This window comes from Ylistrum balloti, unplaced genomic scaffold, assembly GCF_031769215.1.
Source record: "Ylistrum balloti isolate Yb309-2 unplaced genomic scaffold, AGI_CSIRO_Ybal_v1 Utg370558, whole genome shotgun sequence".
Classification (NCBI taxonomy): Eukaryota; Metazoa; Mollusca; class Bivalvia; order Pectinida; family Pectinidae; genus Ylistrum; species Ylistrum balloti.
In genome coordinates, this window is record NW_026782351.1 from 359,418 (window position 1) to 378,204 (window position 18,787).

General features: G+C 35.5%; 1 protein-coding gene across 1 annotated transcript; it reads right to left on the minus strand.

Annotated features, from left to right (window-relative positions):
- Nucleotides 1-549: 549 nt before the first annotated feature.
- LOC132556289 (methionine aminopeptidase 1-like) lies at nt 550-15,390 on the minus strand. The gene is made up of 13 exons (XM_060220672.1): nt 15,274-15,390; nt 13,427-13,478; nt 12,921-13,003; nt 12,701-12,761; nt 12,101-12,192; nt 9,979-10,062; nt 9,660-9,727; nt 7,195-7,265; nt 4,258-4,389; nt 3,907-4,012; nt 3,090-3,127; nt 2,761-2,826; nt 550-2,216 (listed from the first exon to the last, which is right to left on the minus strand). The coding sequence occupies exons 1-13, from the start codon at nt 15,388-15,390 to the stop codon at nt 2,050-2,052; spliced, it is 1,137 nt and encodes a 378-aa protein (XP_060076655.1). The 3' UTR covers nt 550-2,049.
- Nucleotides 15,391-18,787: the final 3,397 nt, after the last annotated feature.

Sequence of the window (18,787 nt, forward strand, 5' to 3'; positions counted from 1 at the left end):
GTCACTGTCTTCACTAAGACCAGGATTACTAGACAATAAAGATCTTAGTGTCACTGGCTTCACTAAGACCAGGATTACTAGACAATAAAGATCTTACTGTCACTGGCTATATAAAGACAGACCTGGATTACCTGACAATAAAGATCTTACTGTCACTGGCTTCACTAAGACCAGGATACCTAGACAATAAAGATCTTACTATCACTGTCTTCAGTAAGACCAGGATTACTAGACAATAAAAATCTTAGTGTAACTGTCTTCACAAAGACCAGGATTACTATACATTAAAGATCTTACTGTCACTGTCTTCACTAAGACCAGGATTACTAGACAATAAACATCTTAGTGTCACTGTCTTCACTAAGACCAGGATTACTAGACAATTAAGATCTTAGTGTCACTGGCTTCACTAAGACCAGGATTACTAGACATTAAAGATCTTACTGTTACTGGCTCCACAAAGACGGACATGGTGACTTTGCTGAGACAATGATTACTAGACAATAAAACTTAAAATAAAGTACTTATATCATAACAAAAAGTGCAATGTATCAATAATAGCAAGCTTTATTTTAACTCATTAATTCAGTAAAATCCCAGTACCTGGTAATTCAATACTTTTGTTGTTAAATGTCACAATGCAGCAATTGAACACATGCCAGACTGTCAACAGAAATTTCAAAGACAAAATCATGTTAAGTGAGCTTCTCATTTCATCTTTATTTATTGGTGGAAATTAAAAAAGTTAAATTAAATTTGATATAACTGCAATTTTAAACTTATGAAATGGGGAATCAAAATCATAATTGGGCTGAAAAAATAATAACACATTTCCACGAAATCCTTGTATCTAGAGGTGTGTAGTAAAACCAATGTTTTACAGATCACTTCATGTTTCAGAACTAAGCAAACAAACTTTCTTTCACAGCTTATAACTTTTGTGTCTTAAGCAATAAAACAAATTTGTAGCAATTTACTTTTGAAAATTCTGAGACATCATTGAAAATTTAAATTGCATGGTCTTCATTTAAACCCTATTTATAGTGAGCCCCATATCCAGTTGCTAATTTGGCCATGATAGGTGAGATTACTGAAGGACACATAACTAACAGCGTGTGATGTAATACCCAGAGGAATAAACAAGTCTAATAGCTTCCAAGTTCTTAAGGTGTCTAGTGTTTTGTTTGGACAGCAGTGTGAGTGGCTTCATTCATAGAAGTCAAACATTCTACAGATTCTCCTCGGAGTGTATCATCAACCAAACACAAACTCCTCAGAACTGAAATCTCAAGGGAATAAAGCGTCCTTGATACAGAATTTAACAATAGATTTACCAAATGTATTATAGCTGTGGGTAATGTACACTTAGATTTAGGATAAACTTCACCGAGTCATTATTATAAAATAACGGATGTCAAATATTAGAATAAGCCTTCATCACATGTTTTGATTCACAATAATCAATTTTCACCGTTTTGCTTGAATTGTGAAATCCTCGACTGTAAATGGCACATGAAGGAAAGTAGGTTTAGAATATTGTATAGACGTATGACAATAAAGAAATCCTACCTGCCATTGTAAGGAACCTATTTCTGTGGATAAACTTCCTGAAAACTATCCAAGCTGAAATACTGTGGATACATCAGATTTTTCTGTGTAGCACCATTGTATTTACAGTTGGTTTTGGTTAGAGGTAAAAAATCTGGGAGGTACTGGAGAGAGAAAACGAGAGGGAAAGTGTTAGAATCTGCTGCAGTCAAAGGTCATTTTAACATGTAAACAAACATTACCAGCCACAGCTATTAACATAAGAAATGAAGTAAAATATAGACATTTTAACAGATTTTCAGCTGCAAATTAAATGGTTGATTATCACTCCTTCTGTTTCAGGTATAAATATTGACCAAATAAATATCTGGTACTGACTGTGCCCACACCTGTATGATGTGTGACCTTTACCTGTATGATATGTGTGACTCATACCTATAGGACATGTATGACAAAGTGTATGTTTAACTTTATGTAACACATCAGAAATTAGCAGTCTCATCACATTTTATCAATAAAATGTGGCCGTCCATCATGAACTCTGCGTCGTGTGAGAACCTCACAGCCTGTGTCTGTCACCAGTAATGTATGTTCAAACTGGGCTGACCGCTTCCCGTCCTGAGTAACAGCTGTCCAATTATCAGGCCACATTTCATCTCTCCAGGTTCCTGTAAGTACCATGATGTTATTTTAGTGTACAACCTAAACAACCATATGAAATACTCCCTTTTAATACTAAACACTAATTAAAACACATCAACATGATACTGATCAATTGTCATGTTAGCCTAAAATCTAAAGAAGAGTACTTTGAACTTCAAAGATTCCTGGTTCTACTGCTGTTCAGTATGTTCTTATCTGGGTTCTACAATTGTGCCTATTTTTAAAGATTCTCATTCTTTTGTGAACTAACCTTCAGAGGTCTTTGTTTCTTCTGTAAATATGTTTCCATTTAAAATATCTAAAGACCTTCGGAGATTTTGTGCTCTTTTGTAAATTTTTCTTATATCTACCATCCTTCAGAGATTCTGGGTTTTATTGTTACTATATACTGACCTTCAAGGAATTCTGATTTCAAATGTAAATATCTTCTGACCTTCAGAGATCCTGAGTTCTATAGTAAATAAATACTTTCCTGCAGAGCTCTTGGGTTTACTATCAATGTTAACATATTTCAGAGATCCTGGTTTCTATTTCAAAGTGTGTACTTACCTTCAGAAATCATGGGTTCTATTGTAAATGAATGTCCTGGTTTCATCACACCAATTGCTTTGTTTTCTGGAAAACAAACAAACACCAATATTTTTAAAAAAAAAATGAAAAAGTAATGGAATTTGCACACCAATATAGAAAATCAATGATATTGTTCAAGTTATTTTTACAACCAAATATATTACAAACAATATCAGATTCAAATCCAGAGTTACTGCCCCATTATAATGTTATATATGGCCTATGGTCAAATGGTCATAGATATTGGTATACTTTGGTATATGGCTATTTCTACATAAGGAAATCAAAATAAGGAAAGGTATACTCACTGGCATAATGAGGTACACTAGGTGCAGTGTGGAAAAGTCTGAAAAAATTAATAAGAGAAATAGATTTATGGTACAGGCTGAGCAGCTTCACAGATACAGGTACATAACAAAACACTATGGTTTGAAAATCTAAGTTGAAAAAATCTCAGTTGATAATAATAGAGAAAAAATCTTATCTTTCAAAACTCTATCCAGTATTCAAATTTCAACAATCATAGGACACATACAGAAAAATATGTGTGGTTTAGTAAGATTGATCCAAAACAACTGACCTCAGTATATAAAACTACACCCTTCAATTCAGCAATTGTAGCAATTCATGTCAAATGTTCTAGCTACACATTTTTGGAACCGAATTACATCGAGGTTGTAATACTTTAAGTATACTTCATAACACCATATGATCAACTTACATCTTCGACCAAAATGGAGATTTATAAGTAGCGAGTTCAAGGCCGTCTTTGAAGCTTACAGATAAACAGCATGTTAAAAAGATACACATTGAGTATATCTTGTGTAACAATTACAGTATATATCTTTTACAGATAGTGAGGTTGGGAGGTTTGAATACATCTAGCAGGAATTCTGTATGTGCAAGCTTGAAATTTCTGTTAAAAATTACATCCATGTTGACAATTTATAGCATACACATGAACTTCTTGGACAGAAGTTCTTCAGGATATTTCTCTGATGAGCATTTCGCTATACTATACTTTTGAATTCAAGCTTGTACATGGTTTTATGTTACGTATTAAATACATTTATATTGTGTCTAATCTGACTATGAACCGTTAAAACCAGAGCCTAAATTACTGACTGATGAATGCCATGACCGCAGTAGCTCCGCACCACAGAGTAGCCATGGGCCTGGGCATGTTTCTGTATTATGTTGCCCATCTCTCTATAGCGTACACCAGGCTTCACTGCAAACAGACAAGAAGCATGGTATATAAATAACTAATAGTGCATGGTCCTTCCAAAACTGTTTTTTCCAGTTTGATTTTTAAATCTAAAATAAATGTAACAAAAGATTTAATTGATTTAAAACCTGTCTTTGACCAAACACTTGTTAATTTTTTTACTATGAGAGTGTTACAGGGATGATGCAGGCAAAGGCATGTCTGATATTATGACAGGAAAAAAACTGAAAAATGAAATAAATGTTTACCTTCATCAATAGCAAATTTTAGACATTCATATGTTGTCTTCACCAAAGATTTACTTCCTTCATCAACATTTCCAACAAATAAAGTTTCATTCAAATCTCCATGGAATCCTCGATGGAACGTGGTAATGTCAACTGTAAACAGAAAAAATCACATGTTTACCAGGACGATAACATATAATACTGGTAACTATATTGTATTGCATTGCCTTATATCTGAACTGAAATATTCCACCATTCCTGAAAGGTTTCAACAAAATGAGCCTTGTAATATTAATGTAACTTTGAAACAGATTTTCAGACTGTAGGCTTTGAAAATCATTTTGTGTTTTCTATTAAATGGATAAATAACAGCTTTGGTACACCAGTCAGTCATCTCCACGGAATTACCATAAAAACACAGGTGTTACAGAAGTGTTAATGCAAATAAGTTTTTACAATGGAATTCTAATGGACCTCAAAGTCATCAATTTTGTTAAAACCATTCCTTCTTATCTTATCAGTGCATCAGTTTAAGATTTGAGAAAGACTCTGAAGTCCCATGTATGTCTGTGATGTATTATAGAACTCACTGTTCACTATGTCTACTCTCTATAGAGGTCTCACACTGTTCACTATGTCTCCTCTCTATAGAGGTCTCATGTCTGTGATATATCACTGTTCACTATGTCTCCTCTCTATAGAGGTCTCATGTCTGTGATATATCACTGTTCACTATGTCTCCTCTCTATAGAGTTCTCATGTCTGAGATCTATCATAATACTCACTGTTCACTATATCTCCTCTCTATAGAGGTCTCGTATCTGTGATGTATTAGAATACTCACTCTTCACTTTGTCTCCTATCTATAGAGGTCTCATGTCTGAGATCTATAATACTCACTGTTCACTATGTCTCCTCTCTATAGAGGTCTCATGTCTGTGATATATCACTGTTCACTATGTCTCCTCTCTATAGAGGTCTCATGTCTGAGATCTATCATAATACTCACTGTTCACTTTATCTCCTCTCTATAGAGGTCTCGTATCTGTGATGTATTAGAATACTCACTCTTCACTTTGTCTCCTATCTATAGAGGTCTCATGTCTGAGATCTATAATACTCACTGTTCACTATGTCTCCTCTCTATAGAGGTCTCATGTCTGGGATGTATTAGAATACTCACTGTTCACTATGTCTCCTCTCTATAGAGGTCTCATGTCTGTGATATATCACTGTTCACTATGTCTCCTCTCTATAGAGGTCTCATGTCTGGGATGTATTAGAATACTCACTGTTCACTATGTCTCCTCTCTATAGAGGTCTCATGTCTGGGATGTATTAGAATACTCACTGTTCACTATGTCTCCTCTCTATAGAGGTCTCATGTCTGTGATATATCACTGTTCACTATGTCTCCTCTCTATAGAGGTCTCATGTCTGGGATGTATTAGAATACTCACTGTTCACTATGTCTCCTCTCTATAGAGGTCTCATGTCTGTGATATATCACTGTTCACTATGTCTCCTCTCTATAGAGGTCTCATGTCTGGGATGTATTAGAATACTCACTGTTCACTATGTCTCCTCTCTATAGAGGTCTCATGTCTGTGATATATCACTGTTCACTATGTCTCCTCTCTATAGAGGTCTCATGTCTGTGATATATCACTGTTCACTATGTCTCCTCTCTATAGAGGTCTCATGTCTGAGATCTATCATAATACTCACTGTTCACTATATCTCCTCTCGATAGAGGTCTCGTATCTGTGATGTATTAGAATACTCACTCTTCACTTTGTCTCCTATCTATAGAGGTCTCATGTCTGAGATCTATAATACTCACTGTTCACTATGTCTCCTCTCTATAGAGGTCTCATGTCTGGGATGTATTAGAATACTCACTGTTCACTATGTCTCCTCTCTATAGAGGTCTCATGTCTGGGATGTATTAGAATACTCACTGTTCACTATGTCTCCTCTCTATAGAGGTCTCATGTCTGAGATCTATAATACTCACTGTTCACTATGTCTCCTCTCTATAGAGGTCTCATGTCTGGGATGTATTAGAATACTCACTGTTCACTATGTCTCCTCTCTATAGAGGTCTCATGTCTGTGATGTATTAGAATACTCACTGTTCACTATATCTCCTCTCTATAGAGGTCTCATGTCTGTGATGTATTAGAATACTCACTGTTCACTATATCTCCTCTCTATAGAGGTCTCATGTCTGGGATGTATTAGAATACTCACTGTTCACTATGTCTCCTCTCTATAGAGGTCTCATGTCTGAGATCTATAATACTCACTGTTCACTATGTCTCCTCTCTATAGAGGTCTCATGTCTGGGATGTATTAGAATACTCACTGTTCACTATGTCTCCTCTCTATAGAGGTCTCATGTCTGTGATGTATTAGAATACTCACTGTTCACTATATCTCCTCTCTATAGAGGTCTCATGTCTGGGATGTATTAGAATACTCACTGTTCACTATGTCTCCTCTCTATAGAGGTCTCATGTCTACGATGTATTAGAATTCTCACTGTAAACTATGTCTCCTCTCTATAGAGGTCTCATGTCTGTGATGTATTAGAATACCCACTGTTCATTATATCTCCTCTCTATAGAGGTCTCATGTCTGGGATGTATTAGAATACTCACTGTTCATTATGTCTCCTCTCTATAGAGGTCTCATGTCTGTGATGTATTAGAATACCCACTGTTCACTATGTCTCCTCTCTATAGAGGTCTCATGTCTGGGATGTATTAGAATATTCACTGTTCACTATGTCTCCTCTCTATAGAGGTCTCATGTCTGTGATGTATTAGAATACTCACTATTCACTATATCTCCTCTCTATAGAGGTCTCATGTATGTGATGTATTAGAATACCCACTGTTCATTATATCGCCTCTGTATAGAGGTCTCATGTCTGTGATGTATTAGAATACTCACTATTCACTATATCTCCATCCTCCAGAGGTCTCATGTCTGGGATGCCATGGCATATCACTTCATTTACAGACCTGTATCACACAAAAATTTAACACAGATGAAAATATTGTTTTGTTTATGCTTTATGATAATGCATGAGTTTGGTTTTGTATTGTTGAGTAAAACTTCAGCTTTATTTGGTTGCATTTAATGTTTTTGCTGAAATGGAAATGCCAGCATGGTAAAACTTACAAATGTTAAGAATGACTATTACTGTACTTACATTAGAATACATCAAACTGATATGAATGCTGATACTCTGTGTTCTTATTTATTCCACCTAAATGTTTACCACCCAATGTATGGTACCCCTACGTCTCCTTTCGCCCTCTATGTTAAATCCATGTATACTTTCACCCTCTTTTCTACCCCCATGTCTGACTTCTCCATCTAATCTACCACAGTGTTTGCTTTCCCTTTCTGTGCTACTCCCATGTCAGACTTCTTCATCCTGGCTACCCCTATGCCTGCCTCCTATCTTTGCTACCCCCATATCTGTCTGCCCTCTCTATGTTTCCCCACTGTCTGCCACTCCAATCTATGCTTCCCCATGTCTGCCTCTCCCATCTATGCTTCCCTATGTCTGCCTCTCCCACCTATGCTTCCCCATGTCTGCCTCTCCAATCTATGCTTCCCCATGTCTGCCTCTCCCATCTATGCTTCCCCATGTCTGCCACTCCAATCTATGATACCCCATGTCTGCCTCTCCCATCTATGCTTCCCCATGCCTGCCACTCCCATCCATGATACCCCATGTCTGCCTCTCCCATCTATGCTTCCCCATGTCTGCCTCTCCCATCTATGATACCCCATTCCTGCCACTCCCATCTATGATACCCCATGTCTGCCTCTCCCATCTATGATACCCCATGCCTGCCACTCCCATCTATGATACCCCATGTCTGCTTCTTCCATCTATGCTTCCCCATGCATGCCACTTCCATCCATGATACCCCATGTCTGCCTCTCCCATCTATGCTTCCCCATGTCTGCCTCTCCCATCTATGATACCCCATTCCTGCCACTCCCATCTATGCCACTCCCATCTATGCTTCCCCATGTCTGCCTCTCCCATCTATGCTTCCCCATGTCTGCCACTCCCATCTATGATACCCCATGTCTGCCTCTCCCATCTATGCTTTCCCATGTCTGCCCTCTCCCCTGCTTCCCCATGTCTGCCTCTCCCATCTATGCTTCCCCATGTCTGCCTCTCCCATCTATGCTTCCCCATGTCTGCCACTCCCATCTATGATACCCCATGTCTGCCTCTCCCATCTATGCTTCCCCATGTCTGCCTCTCCCATCTATGCTTCCCCATGTCTGCCTCTCCCATCTATGCTTCCCCATGTCTGCCACTCCCAGCTATGCTTCCCCATGTCTGCCACTCCCATCTATGCTTCCCCATGTCTGCCTCTCCCATCTATGCTATCTTCATAACATTGGATAAAAAAAGAATTATTTTTGCTTGCAGGAAACATTGATATGATAACAGATTACAGCTTATAAATAATTAATGAGCCAATCTACTTAAAAACAAGAGTATCAGTGAAACTAATGAATGCTCCCTGAAAATGACTTTTTTGGACATAAAATTTAAACAAATGTTAAGAATTTTGTAATTAAGGGGTTGCAGGCCCTAAAGTTGGTATACTGTACATTCTCTTAGTATAACCAATGTATACACCAAGTTTCATGATCCTAGTTTTAATGCAAGCAAAACTAACCTCATGACACAAACTTTTAATAAAGGGCAATTACTCTGTACTGAGGAGTCATGGGCCCTGACTTTGTTTCACTGCACCTAGCTTTTGTATGACTCTATGTCAGTATGACTGTATACATCACATTTCATAAATAATTTAAATGCAGGCAAAGTAATACTCTGGACATAAAATTTTAACAAAGGGCAATAACTCTGTAATCAAGGGGTTTCAGATCCTAACATTGTACACTGCACATTGTCTTTGTATTATCAATATATACACCTTATCTAATTATCCTAGCTTAAATGACAGCAAAATTATGCTCTTGACAAGATGATTTTTAACAAAGGACAATAATTCTGTAACTGAGGGGTCAAAGGGCCCTGAATTTATTACATTACACATCCTCTTAGTATAATCATATTATACACCAAGTTTCATGATCCTACCTTTGCTGTGGGCAAAGTGCTCCAGACACGAAGGGACAGATGGATGGACAATGCAGCGATTAAATGTTCCCTTGAAAATTTTTGGGGAGCATAAAAATAAGAAAATCACTGCAATTAAAAAACATAACACCTGCATTCAATAATGTTTTACATCTACATACCACCATGCCTTTATACCTACATCCATGAATACCTTTATGCCTATATACAACAATAACTATATACTTACATACAACAATGTCTTTATCTACATACAGCAATTTCTTATACTTACGTACAACAGGACTTTGGAAATTCGTAATAATTTAGGGGTGAAGGATAACATTCTCGATCCACGCAGGCCTGTAACAAAACTTCTATGTTATTGACATAACTATAAGGAAAACTGACGGACTTAAGTTTCATCTCTTCTTATCCATTATTACTATTAATTATATGTTGATCACTTGAATGTCTAGAAAGCTGTCATCTATATCAAGCATGAATCTCTTCAATTACATTCAAAGTTGATCTCAATTTTCCTCACAAGGTTTTTAGATGTTATTGAACAATTGAGGGGTTTTACTAAACAGTTTAACAAGATGTTTAATTACCTCATGGACAAGTCTGTCAATCTCCTCTGTTGTCACCCCTACTTCAACAGCTGCTGCCCCTATGTCTAACACCTCCCGCCCAAGCTGTAATAAAAACACACACATTTATATATATTTATAACTATAATGATTGACAAATATAAATAATGGACAACTAAAAAAACAGAACTTTTTTTACATCACTCTAAACCATATATACTGGTCAACACTCTCATCCATAAATATTAGTCAACACTCTAAACCATATATAGGACAACACTCTTAAACCATAAATATTGGTCAATACTCTCAGCCAATCACAAGGGAGGGATTTTCTCAGTCATATTAGAAAACTGCCTGATAACTCTCTAAGCCACAACTACCTGATAAAGGACAACACCCTAAGCTATAACTAGTGGACAACATTCTAAGTTACATTCAATGGACAACTCTCTTAGCCATGGTCAATGGACAACTCCTAAAACCATAGTCAATGGACAACTCCTAAAACCATAGTCAATGGACAACTCCTAAAACCATTATCAATGGACAACTTATAGAACCATAATCAATGGACAACTCATAGAACCATAATCAATGGACAACTCCTTAAACCATAATCAATGGACAACTCCTAAAACCATAATCAATGGACAACTCCTTAAACCATAATCAATCCTTAAACCATAATCAATGGAGAACTCCTAGAACCATAATCAATGGAGAACTCCTTAAACCATAATCAATGGACAACTCCTAAAACCATAATCAATGGACAACTCCTTAAACCATAATCAATGGACAACTCCTAAAACCATAATCAATGGACAACTCCTTAAACCATAATCAATGGACAACTCCTTAAACCATAATCAATGGACAACTCCTTAAACCATAATCAATGGACAACTCCTTAAACCATAATCAATGGACAACTCCTTAAACCATAATCAATGGACAACTCCTAAAACCATAATCAATGGACAACTCCTTAAACCATAATCAATGGACAACTCCTTAAACCATAATCAATGGACAACTCCTTAAACCATAATCAATGGACAACTCCTTAAACCATAATCAATGGACAACTCCAAGAACCATAATCAAAGGACAACTCCTAAAACCATAATCAATGGAGAACTCCTTAAACCATAATCAATGGACAACTCCTTAAACCATAATCAATGGACAACTCCTTAAACCATATTCAATGGACAACTCCTAAAACCATAATCAATGGACAACTCCTTACACCATAATCAATGGACAACTCCTTAAACCATAATCAATGGACAACTCCTTAAACCATAATCAATGGACAACTCCTTACACCATAATCAATGGACAACTCCTTAAACCATAATCAATGGACAACTCCTTAAACCATAATCAATGGAGAACTCCTAGAACCATAATCAATGGACAACTCCCTACATGAAAGCTTATGATCAACTCTCAAAGTATTAACTAATAGAAAACTCTAAGCCACCATTAATTGACGAGTCTGTAATTTAAAATTTGAATTTCTGTTACATGCCTTGGAATTATTCATTTACTGATGGGTTTATTAACCTGCAAATAGACAGCATCTTTTAAAGGCAAGGACTCCTGAAAGTGGCTGGTGGCTACCTGATTGAACAACATACAGAAGGCTTGTCATATGCCATCTAGAGAAATTGGCTTAAAGTGTTTTGCTAAAGGACTCAACCACAAAAACACACACTGGTCAACACTCATTTTCTTGAAAAACAAACCATCACGAGTAAAAAGTGTTGAACTACACACCCCAGATCTTCACCTGAAGCCACTTAGAGTAAAGCTTTGTTGACTGAGCTATCGTGGCTTTCTCTATTGAATTCACAGACAAAAATGGAGAGATAAACATTCTTGTACATAAATAAGTGCAACAATAACCATACAAATAGAATTACTTAATTTGATTGTAGAACACCAATGCTACATATTTTCAAATTTTAAACATGGGTTTTATGTTTGAAAGGACATGTTTATTACACTATTATTTCAAGCCTACAGAATTGTGATTTGACTTCTGAAATTGCCAAATTTTAAGGGTAAACAGAATGTCCTGTTGCAGGATATTTGGTAAAGAAGTATATAAGGTAATGATACATGTGTCTACCTTAGAAGCTATCCTTAGTCCTTCTTGCTCTTCGTCTGACAAAACTTTTATATTTGTTGTACCTCGCATCTGTCTTTCTGATACAGGCACACCTACAAACATTACATAAATGAATTATTATACAATGTTTAGATACCGTAGCTACATTATAGAGGCAAGAATTCTGTGGAATTCCATCCATCCATGCTTATTAAAATGTCTACAAATAAACAAAATCTGACTAAATTAGTAAACAACTTTCAAATTCAATGAAATTTCATGCTTTTCTCCATATCAATAATAAAGAAACATCTTTGTCCTGACTGGAATTGTATATTCTTAGATCTCAATATACATCAAATTTGATCTATAGTATTTATACTTTCTCAGAAACTGATCTAAATATAACTTTGTAATATTGAACGCCGATGCCCACAGAATGGTAACACCTTCTGGTCCTACCTCATAGCCATACATTTGTGATTTAGGTGAATCAGTTGATGCTCTTTTATTCTGAATATTACATGGACACAGAACAAAAGAACCTTCCAAATTTCCTTCAATTTTGAATGAATGCTATTTTGACAGAGCATTTTGTAACATGAAAAGTGTAAGTCTAACCTTCTGGATGATCTGCATAGTCAGGCCTGGGTATGTGATCAGGAACAGTCCTTCTTGGTGTCTAAAAGTTAGATTGTAACAATGCATGAAAACAATGACAGCCAACAATCAAAGGTGCTGAAGAAGCAGGATGGAGATGAAGGCGATATATCTCTACCATTATCATAACAAAATGTGCCAGATAAGTATCACTGCTCTTTGTAAGCATGCTATTACTTACCACTTTAGCTGCCCGTATTAGCCCTGTGTATTTAAAGCCTGGCCATGGATTATACTGGTCAGATGTCGTCTTGTCATTCCCTTCTGTTATCAATAAATCAACATTTTACAGTTTCCCACTAAATACAATCAACAATTTAGAAGTATATGCATTTCAGAAAACTCCATAAATAACCCATTTAATTTAAAATTCATTCAATCTCAAGGAACAAAGGCATAAAACCTATGGTATTCTTTCATGCATTAAAAGTATATGTAGTAATACTGTAACATAAACATTCCAAAACACCTTTGACGTGTATATAATATATATTTTATTACTGTAATTGTGTTATAGGTTTACAAATGTATAAAGCAATTTTTTATCTTATCGTTTAGTATAACTTTTCATAACTGTTGCATCTACTTTAATGGCAGTCAGATGCACATATAAGTATTATTTTTTATCTGTCACAGGTATATACAAATGTATCACGCATCACTTTTAGAATAAAGCTTCATACTTACTGACTAATTTGTGAATTTTCTTGTGTTCAGACCAAAACAACTTGAAGCAGTCCTAGCAAAGAGCAAAAAGTACAATTAGTTTCTCTGCCATTGGTTGGGGAAACTCTACATGGATATAGAATACATAATGCATGGTTAATCAAGATGTTGATAATGCAATGCTTGGTCAAAAAATTCCTTAATTGATAGAAACTTGGAAGTCAAAATATTGTTATTAGGAGATGAAGTATTGATAATGTAGTAACAAATCCAGAATCAAATTGATAGCAGAGTTTCATAGTTGACATTTACGTTTCTGTTTCCATAATACACATATCCAAAAACTTATCACTGCACTGGTGTTGTAAATCAGTAACTGGTTGAAAAGAAAAGCTTAATTGCATTTATAGATATCATTGTGGGAAACAGAAAAGATGGATTATTCCAGTCAGACATGACTTTTGGTTCTTGCTACCAGTACAAAGAGTCTCTTGTGTTGAAGAAGGTAATGATCAGTATTATTACTGATAAAAGGTTGGATTGAATCAATTACATGAGGAGGGCATCTATTATGTAAAATCTTTTTTCTAAAAAAATGGATATTTTGATGTAAGTGTCTTTGTTTACTAGTGGAATGAGACTTGACTCATTATATAGGATAACATGACTTGTGTCCGCATCAACCCAGTTATTAAGTGTATTGCCTCCCTTTGAATTGACTCTTTTGTGTACAGTTGCCAATACTATATCAGCATATTCTAAAATAGGATGAAATACTGTAAACTATATATTAACTCAAGTCACCTTCTCTAAATTTAATTTTCTATGTATATTCATTCCTTTGAATGTTTTCTCATTGGTATAGTTGCATGGTTAGACCAATTAGCATGACTATTGAAAAACCATTTTTATGGCTTCTTAAATCTTAATGACTAAGTTCATAAAAATACAGGTCAAGATGCAACATCTCAGAATCAATCTGCCTAGCTAGAAAAGAGTACAGATTCAGTCTTTTCATGATTAAAAATAATACCTCATCTACTTGCAAATATTAATTATTCTGGAGTCATCAATTGGTATATCAGCCACAATTAAACCATATAAGGATGTGTCATCAGCAAAGGTTTTCCTCTAAAAATAATTTCTGCCATGCTCTGTCAGGGATGTATAATACTGTTTTATACAAACCTGGCTCTGTATAGAGAAATATTACAATCAGAACAACATTTATTTTGATTATGGCAATGTTAAAATATTACCATTTTTGTGGTCATTTTCACTATGAAATACATTAATTAACTATTAACTAGAGAAGCAGATGTGAAAAGATGTATACATATCTGTAATTACTCACTTCAGCTGGAGTTAATTCCCCTTAAGTCTAGTGATAAATTATAATAACTATGTTATTCAAAGATGCAAAAGGTCAATGATTTGTGCTCAAGCACAATATTTCCCATCCCTCTGTCGATTCTATCCAACAACTTGTAAGATTTCATTGAAAAAAAGTATCATATTATTAAAAGCTGGGAATTCTGGGATAAACAGATGAATTCCATGAAAGAACCACATCTCCTGATCACATGGTATTTTGACAAGTCAAGGATCCCGGAGAAGTCTTGGTTCACCATTATGGATTGTTACTCTTCTTTGGTAAAAATATTATGTATCAGTCAAAAAATAAAAATGGTCATTAGTTTTTCTATAAAAAAAGTTCATCCAATAAATCATATACTAGGAAAAAGAAGGTTTTTATTCCATGGTTACCAAAGAAATGAATTAATATTCCTAAAGCATGCGTGGGTAAATGGGTTCGAATTAACTACACGCCGACTTGAACATATACAGTTGGGTAATACATTGAGAACCTGTGCACAAAAGAACGATCCTGGAATTCCAAGCTTAATACATGTTGGGCATTGCAATTTGGCATCTTTACTACAGCCTGGTGTTTCACACAATCTTGCAACCATGGGCGCCGCCATTTTGGCAAATGTACCGGAAGTGGCATGAGTTGTCTTTCTTTAGAGTATGCGTTCGATTGGGACGACGCTGCCACACCTCATTGTTACGTAATTATTTACGTTGAATCAAAACATCAGAAAATAAATAAATGTATTTTGCAATGCAGCCATGCAGATTACAAGTAGATTTCTATTGCTGATGACCACAATGTCTATTTCAGTTTACAGCATGTTGTGAGGATTGACAAGCACATTTATATGTATGATGTTGAACAAGGAAGCATGAGGTCGCTAGCTCGAGCGCAAGCGTTTCCGTAACTCTGTCCAACAACTTAAGATATTTTACCGTTAAATGTACTTTTTTATTATTCTTTTTGAATGCTTAATTAAAGAAGCAAGAACGGAAGAGCTTAAGAACTCTATATCCCCCTCCCCGCAGCGGTACCACTATCGCCTGGAAACACATCTGACACCTTCAAGGCTTCAATTGATGGCCTCAAGCAAAATAAGCAACGTGCACCCCCTCTCCCCCAATGCATTACATGTACGCAAGGACCACGCGATGTAAATAAACAAATACCGAAATAACGTTACATTAACACATTTGAAGGTTTATTCTTTATCTCCTTGGCGGGAAATATTATTTAGAAGGTATTCGTTTACGTAGGCTCTTTGCCTTATCTCGGAGATAAATGTCCCGTAACGTTCTGTGTGAAAAAAGGGAAGACAAAAATCAGTGTTCGCGATTTTAACAACTGATTTTTTTCTTCTCTGTGATTTCTTAAAAATCTCTATAACGATCCGTCTACTGAATGATTTTGCATACCCAGCAAGATATCAGCGACACGTACAGATTTTTTTAGTTCGCACTCGCCTCTTTTTGTATAAGTTTCGTCTCTTTCCTTCTCTATTTTGATATTAACGGACAGGCTAAATGAATAAAGCATATCAGAATATATATAATGAGAATGAATGAAATATGATACATATCATTACAGAGGTATTTAATAGGTACTCGCGATCAGTCTTTCTCGGTGTAAACGGACTAGTAGTGGAAACGGAATGAGGAAGCTACACAACGGTGGGAATGACATGGAGGGAGAATATTTCAGCAACTACATAACCTTTCTATTATTTCTTACAATTATATTTTAGATTTTGACTCGCCCTCTCTTCTCTTCGACAAGTCTATTTCTCCGTTTCTTACTCTCTCTCTATATATTCTTTATTTGTTAATAATTGACATAGTAAGTCTTCCTGGCCATCTTGTAACAGTAATTGGTGTGTAATGCCAATTACAAACCAAGCTTTATATAAATACAAAATGATAAAAAAAGAACCAGTTTCACAAACTCCACGTATCGCCCAAGTTATCGACACTATTAAATATGTACCAGAAGTTTAAACTAACTATAGCTGTCGTATATTGTCCCTCATATCAAATATGATATCACACAAATATACCGATATTTATCATTATATATCAGATGCCTTAATCAGAAATTGCACCAGATGCTATATAAAATATCTCACACGATATAAAGGATATCTCTATTGATTTTCTGTATCAGATATCGAGGTTATTTGGTGGTTCCGTGTGTTATATCATATACATTTCAGAATGTCTATATTTTCCGGAAGTGCAAAGCACGAGCGATAAATAAAGATACGTTTTTTCTGACATACGAGAATTGATGGAAAAGCATCTAATCTAACCATGACTTCATTTGTGTACCAATGGAAAACCGTAGTGTTCCAATGTTGAGAGTAGACAGCATCGTTCAGGTTGATCAAATCAACGAAACTTATTTTTTTATGATAAAAGTTTTGATCAAATTGATAAATTCTTATATTTCACTGACAAAACAAAATGTAATCAATATTATTTAACACATAAAAGACACATATGATGAATAGAATAACTCATACTATCACCCTACAGTGTAGATGATGTATATACTTATGTTATCACCCTACAGTGTAGATGATATATACTTATGTTATCACCCTACAGTGTAGATGTTATCACCCTCCAGTGTAGATGATGTATATACTTATGTTATCACCCTCCAGTGTAGATGATGTATATACTTATGTTATCACCCTACAGTGTAGATGATGTATATACTTATGTTATCACCCTACAGTGTAGATGTTATCACCCTCCAGTGTAGATGATGTATATACTTATGTTATCACCCTACAGTGTAGATGATGTATATACTTATGTTATCACCCTACAGTGTAGATGATGTATATACTTATGTTATCACCCTACAGTGTATATGATGTACATACTTATGTTATCACCCTACAGTGTAGATGATATATACTTATGTTATCACCCTACAGTGTAGATGTTATCACCCTACAGTGTATATGATGTACATACTTATGTTATCACCCTACAGTGTAGATGATATATACTTATGTTATCACCCTACAGTGTAGATGATGTATATACTTATGTTATCACCCTACAGTGTATATGATGTACATACTTATGTTATCACCCTACAGTGTAGATGATGTATATACTTATGTTATCACCCTACAGTGTAGATGTTATCACCCTACAGTGTAGATGTTATCACCCTACAGTGTATATGATGTACATACTTATGTTATCACCCTACAGTGTAGATGATATATACCTATGTTATCACCCTACAGTGTATATGATGTACATACTTATGTTATCACCCTACAGTGTAGATGATGTACATACTTATGTTATCACCCTACAGTGTATATGATGTACATACTTATGTTATCACCCTACAGTGTAGATGATGTACATACTTATGTTATCACCCTACAGTGTATATGATGTATATACTTATGTTATCACCCTACAGTGTATATGATATATACTTATGTTATCACCCTACAGTGTAGATGATGTATATACTTATGTTATCACCCTACAGTGTATATGATGTAGATACTGATGTTATCACCCTACAGTGTATATGATGTACATACTTATGTTATCACCCTACAGTGTATATGATGTATATACTTATGTTATCACCCTACAGTGTATATGATGTACATACTTATGTTATCACCCTACAGTGTAGATGTTATCACCCTACAGTGTAGATGATGTATATACTTATGTTATCACCCTACAGTGTATATGATGTATATACTTATGTTATCACCCTACAGTGTAGATGATGTACATACTTACGTTATCACCCTACAGTGTAGATGACGTATACTTATGTTATCACCCTTAAGTGTAGATGATATATACTTATGTTATCACCCTACAGTGTAGATGTTATCACCCTACAGTGTATATGATGTACATACTTATGTTATCACCCTACAGTGTATATGATGTACATACTTATGTTATCACCCTACAGTGTAGATGATGTACATACTTATGTTATCACCCTACAGTGTA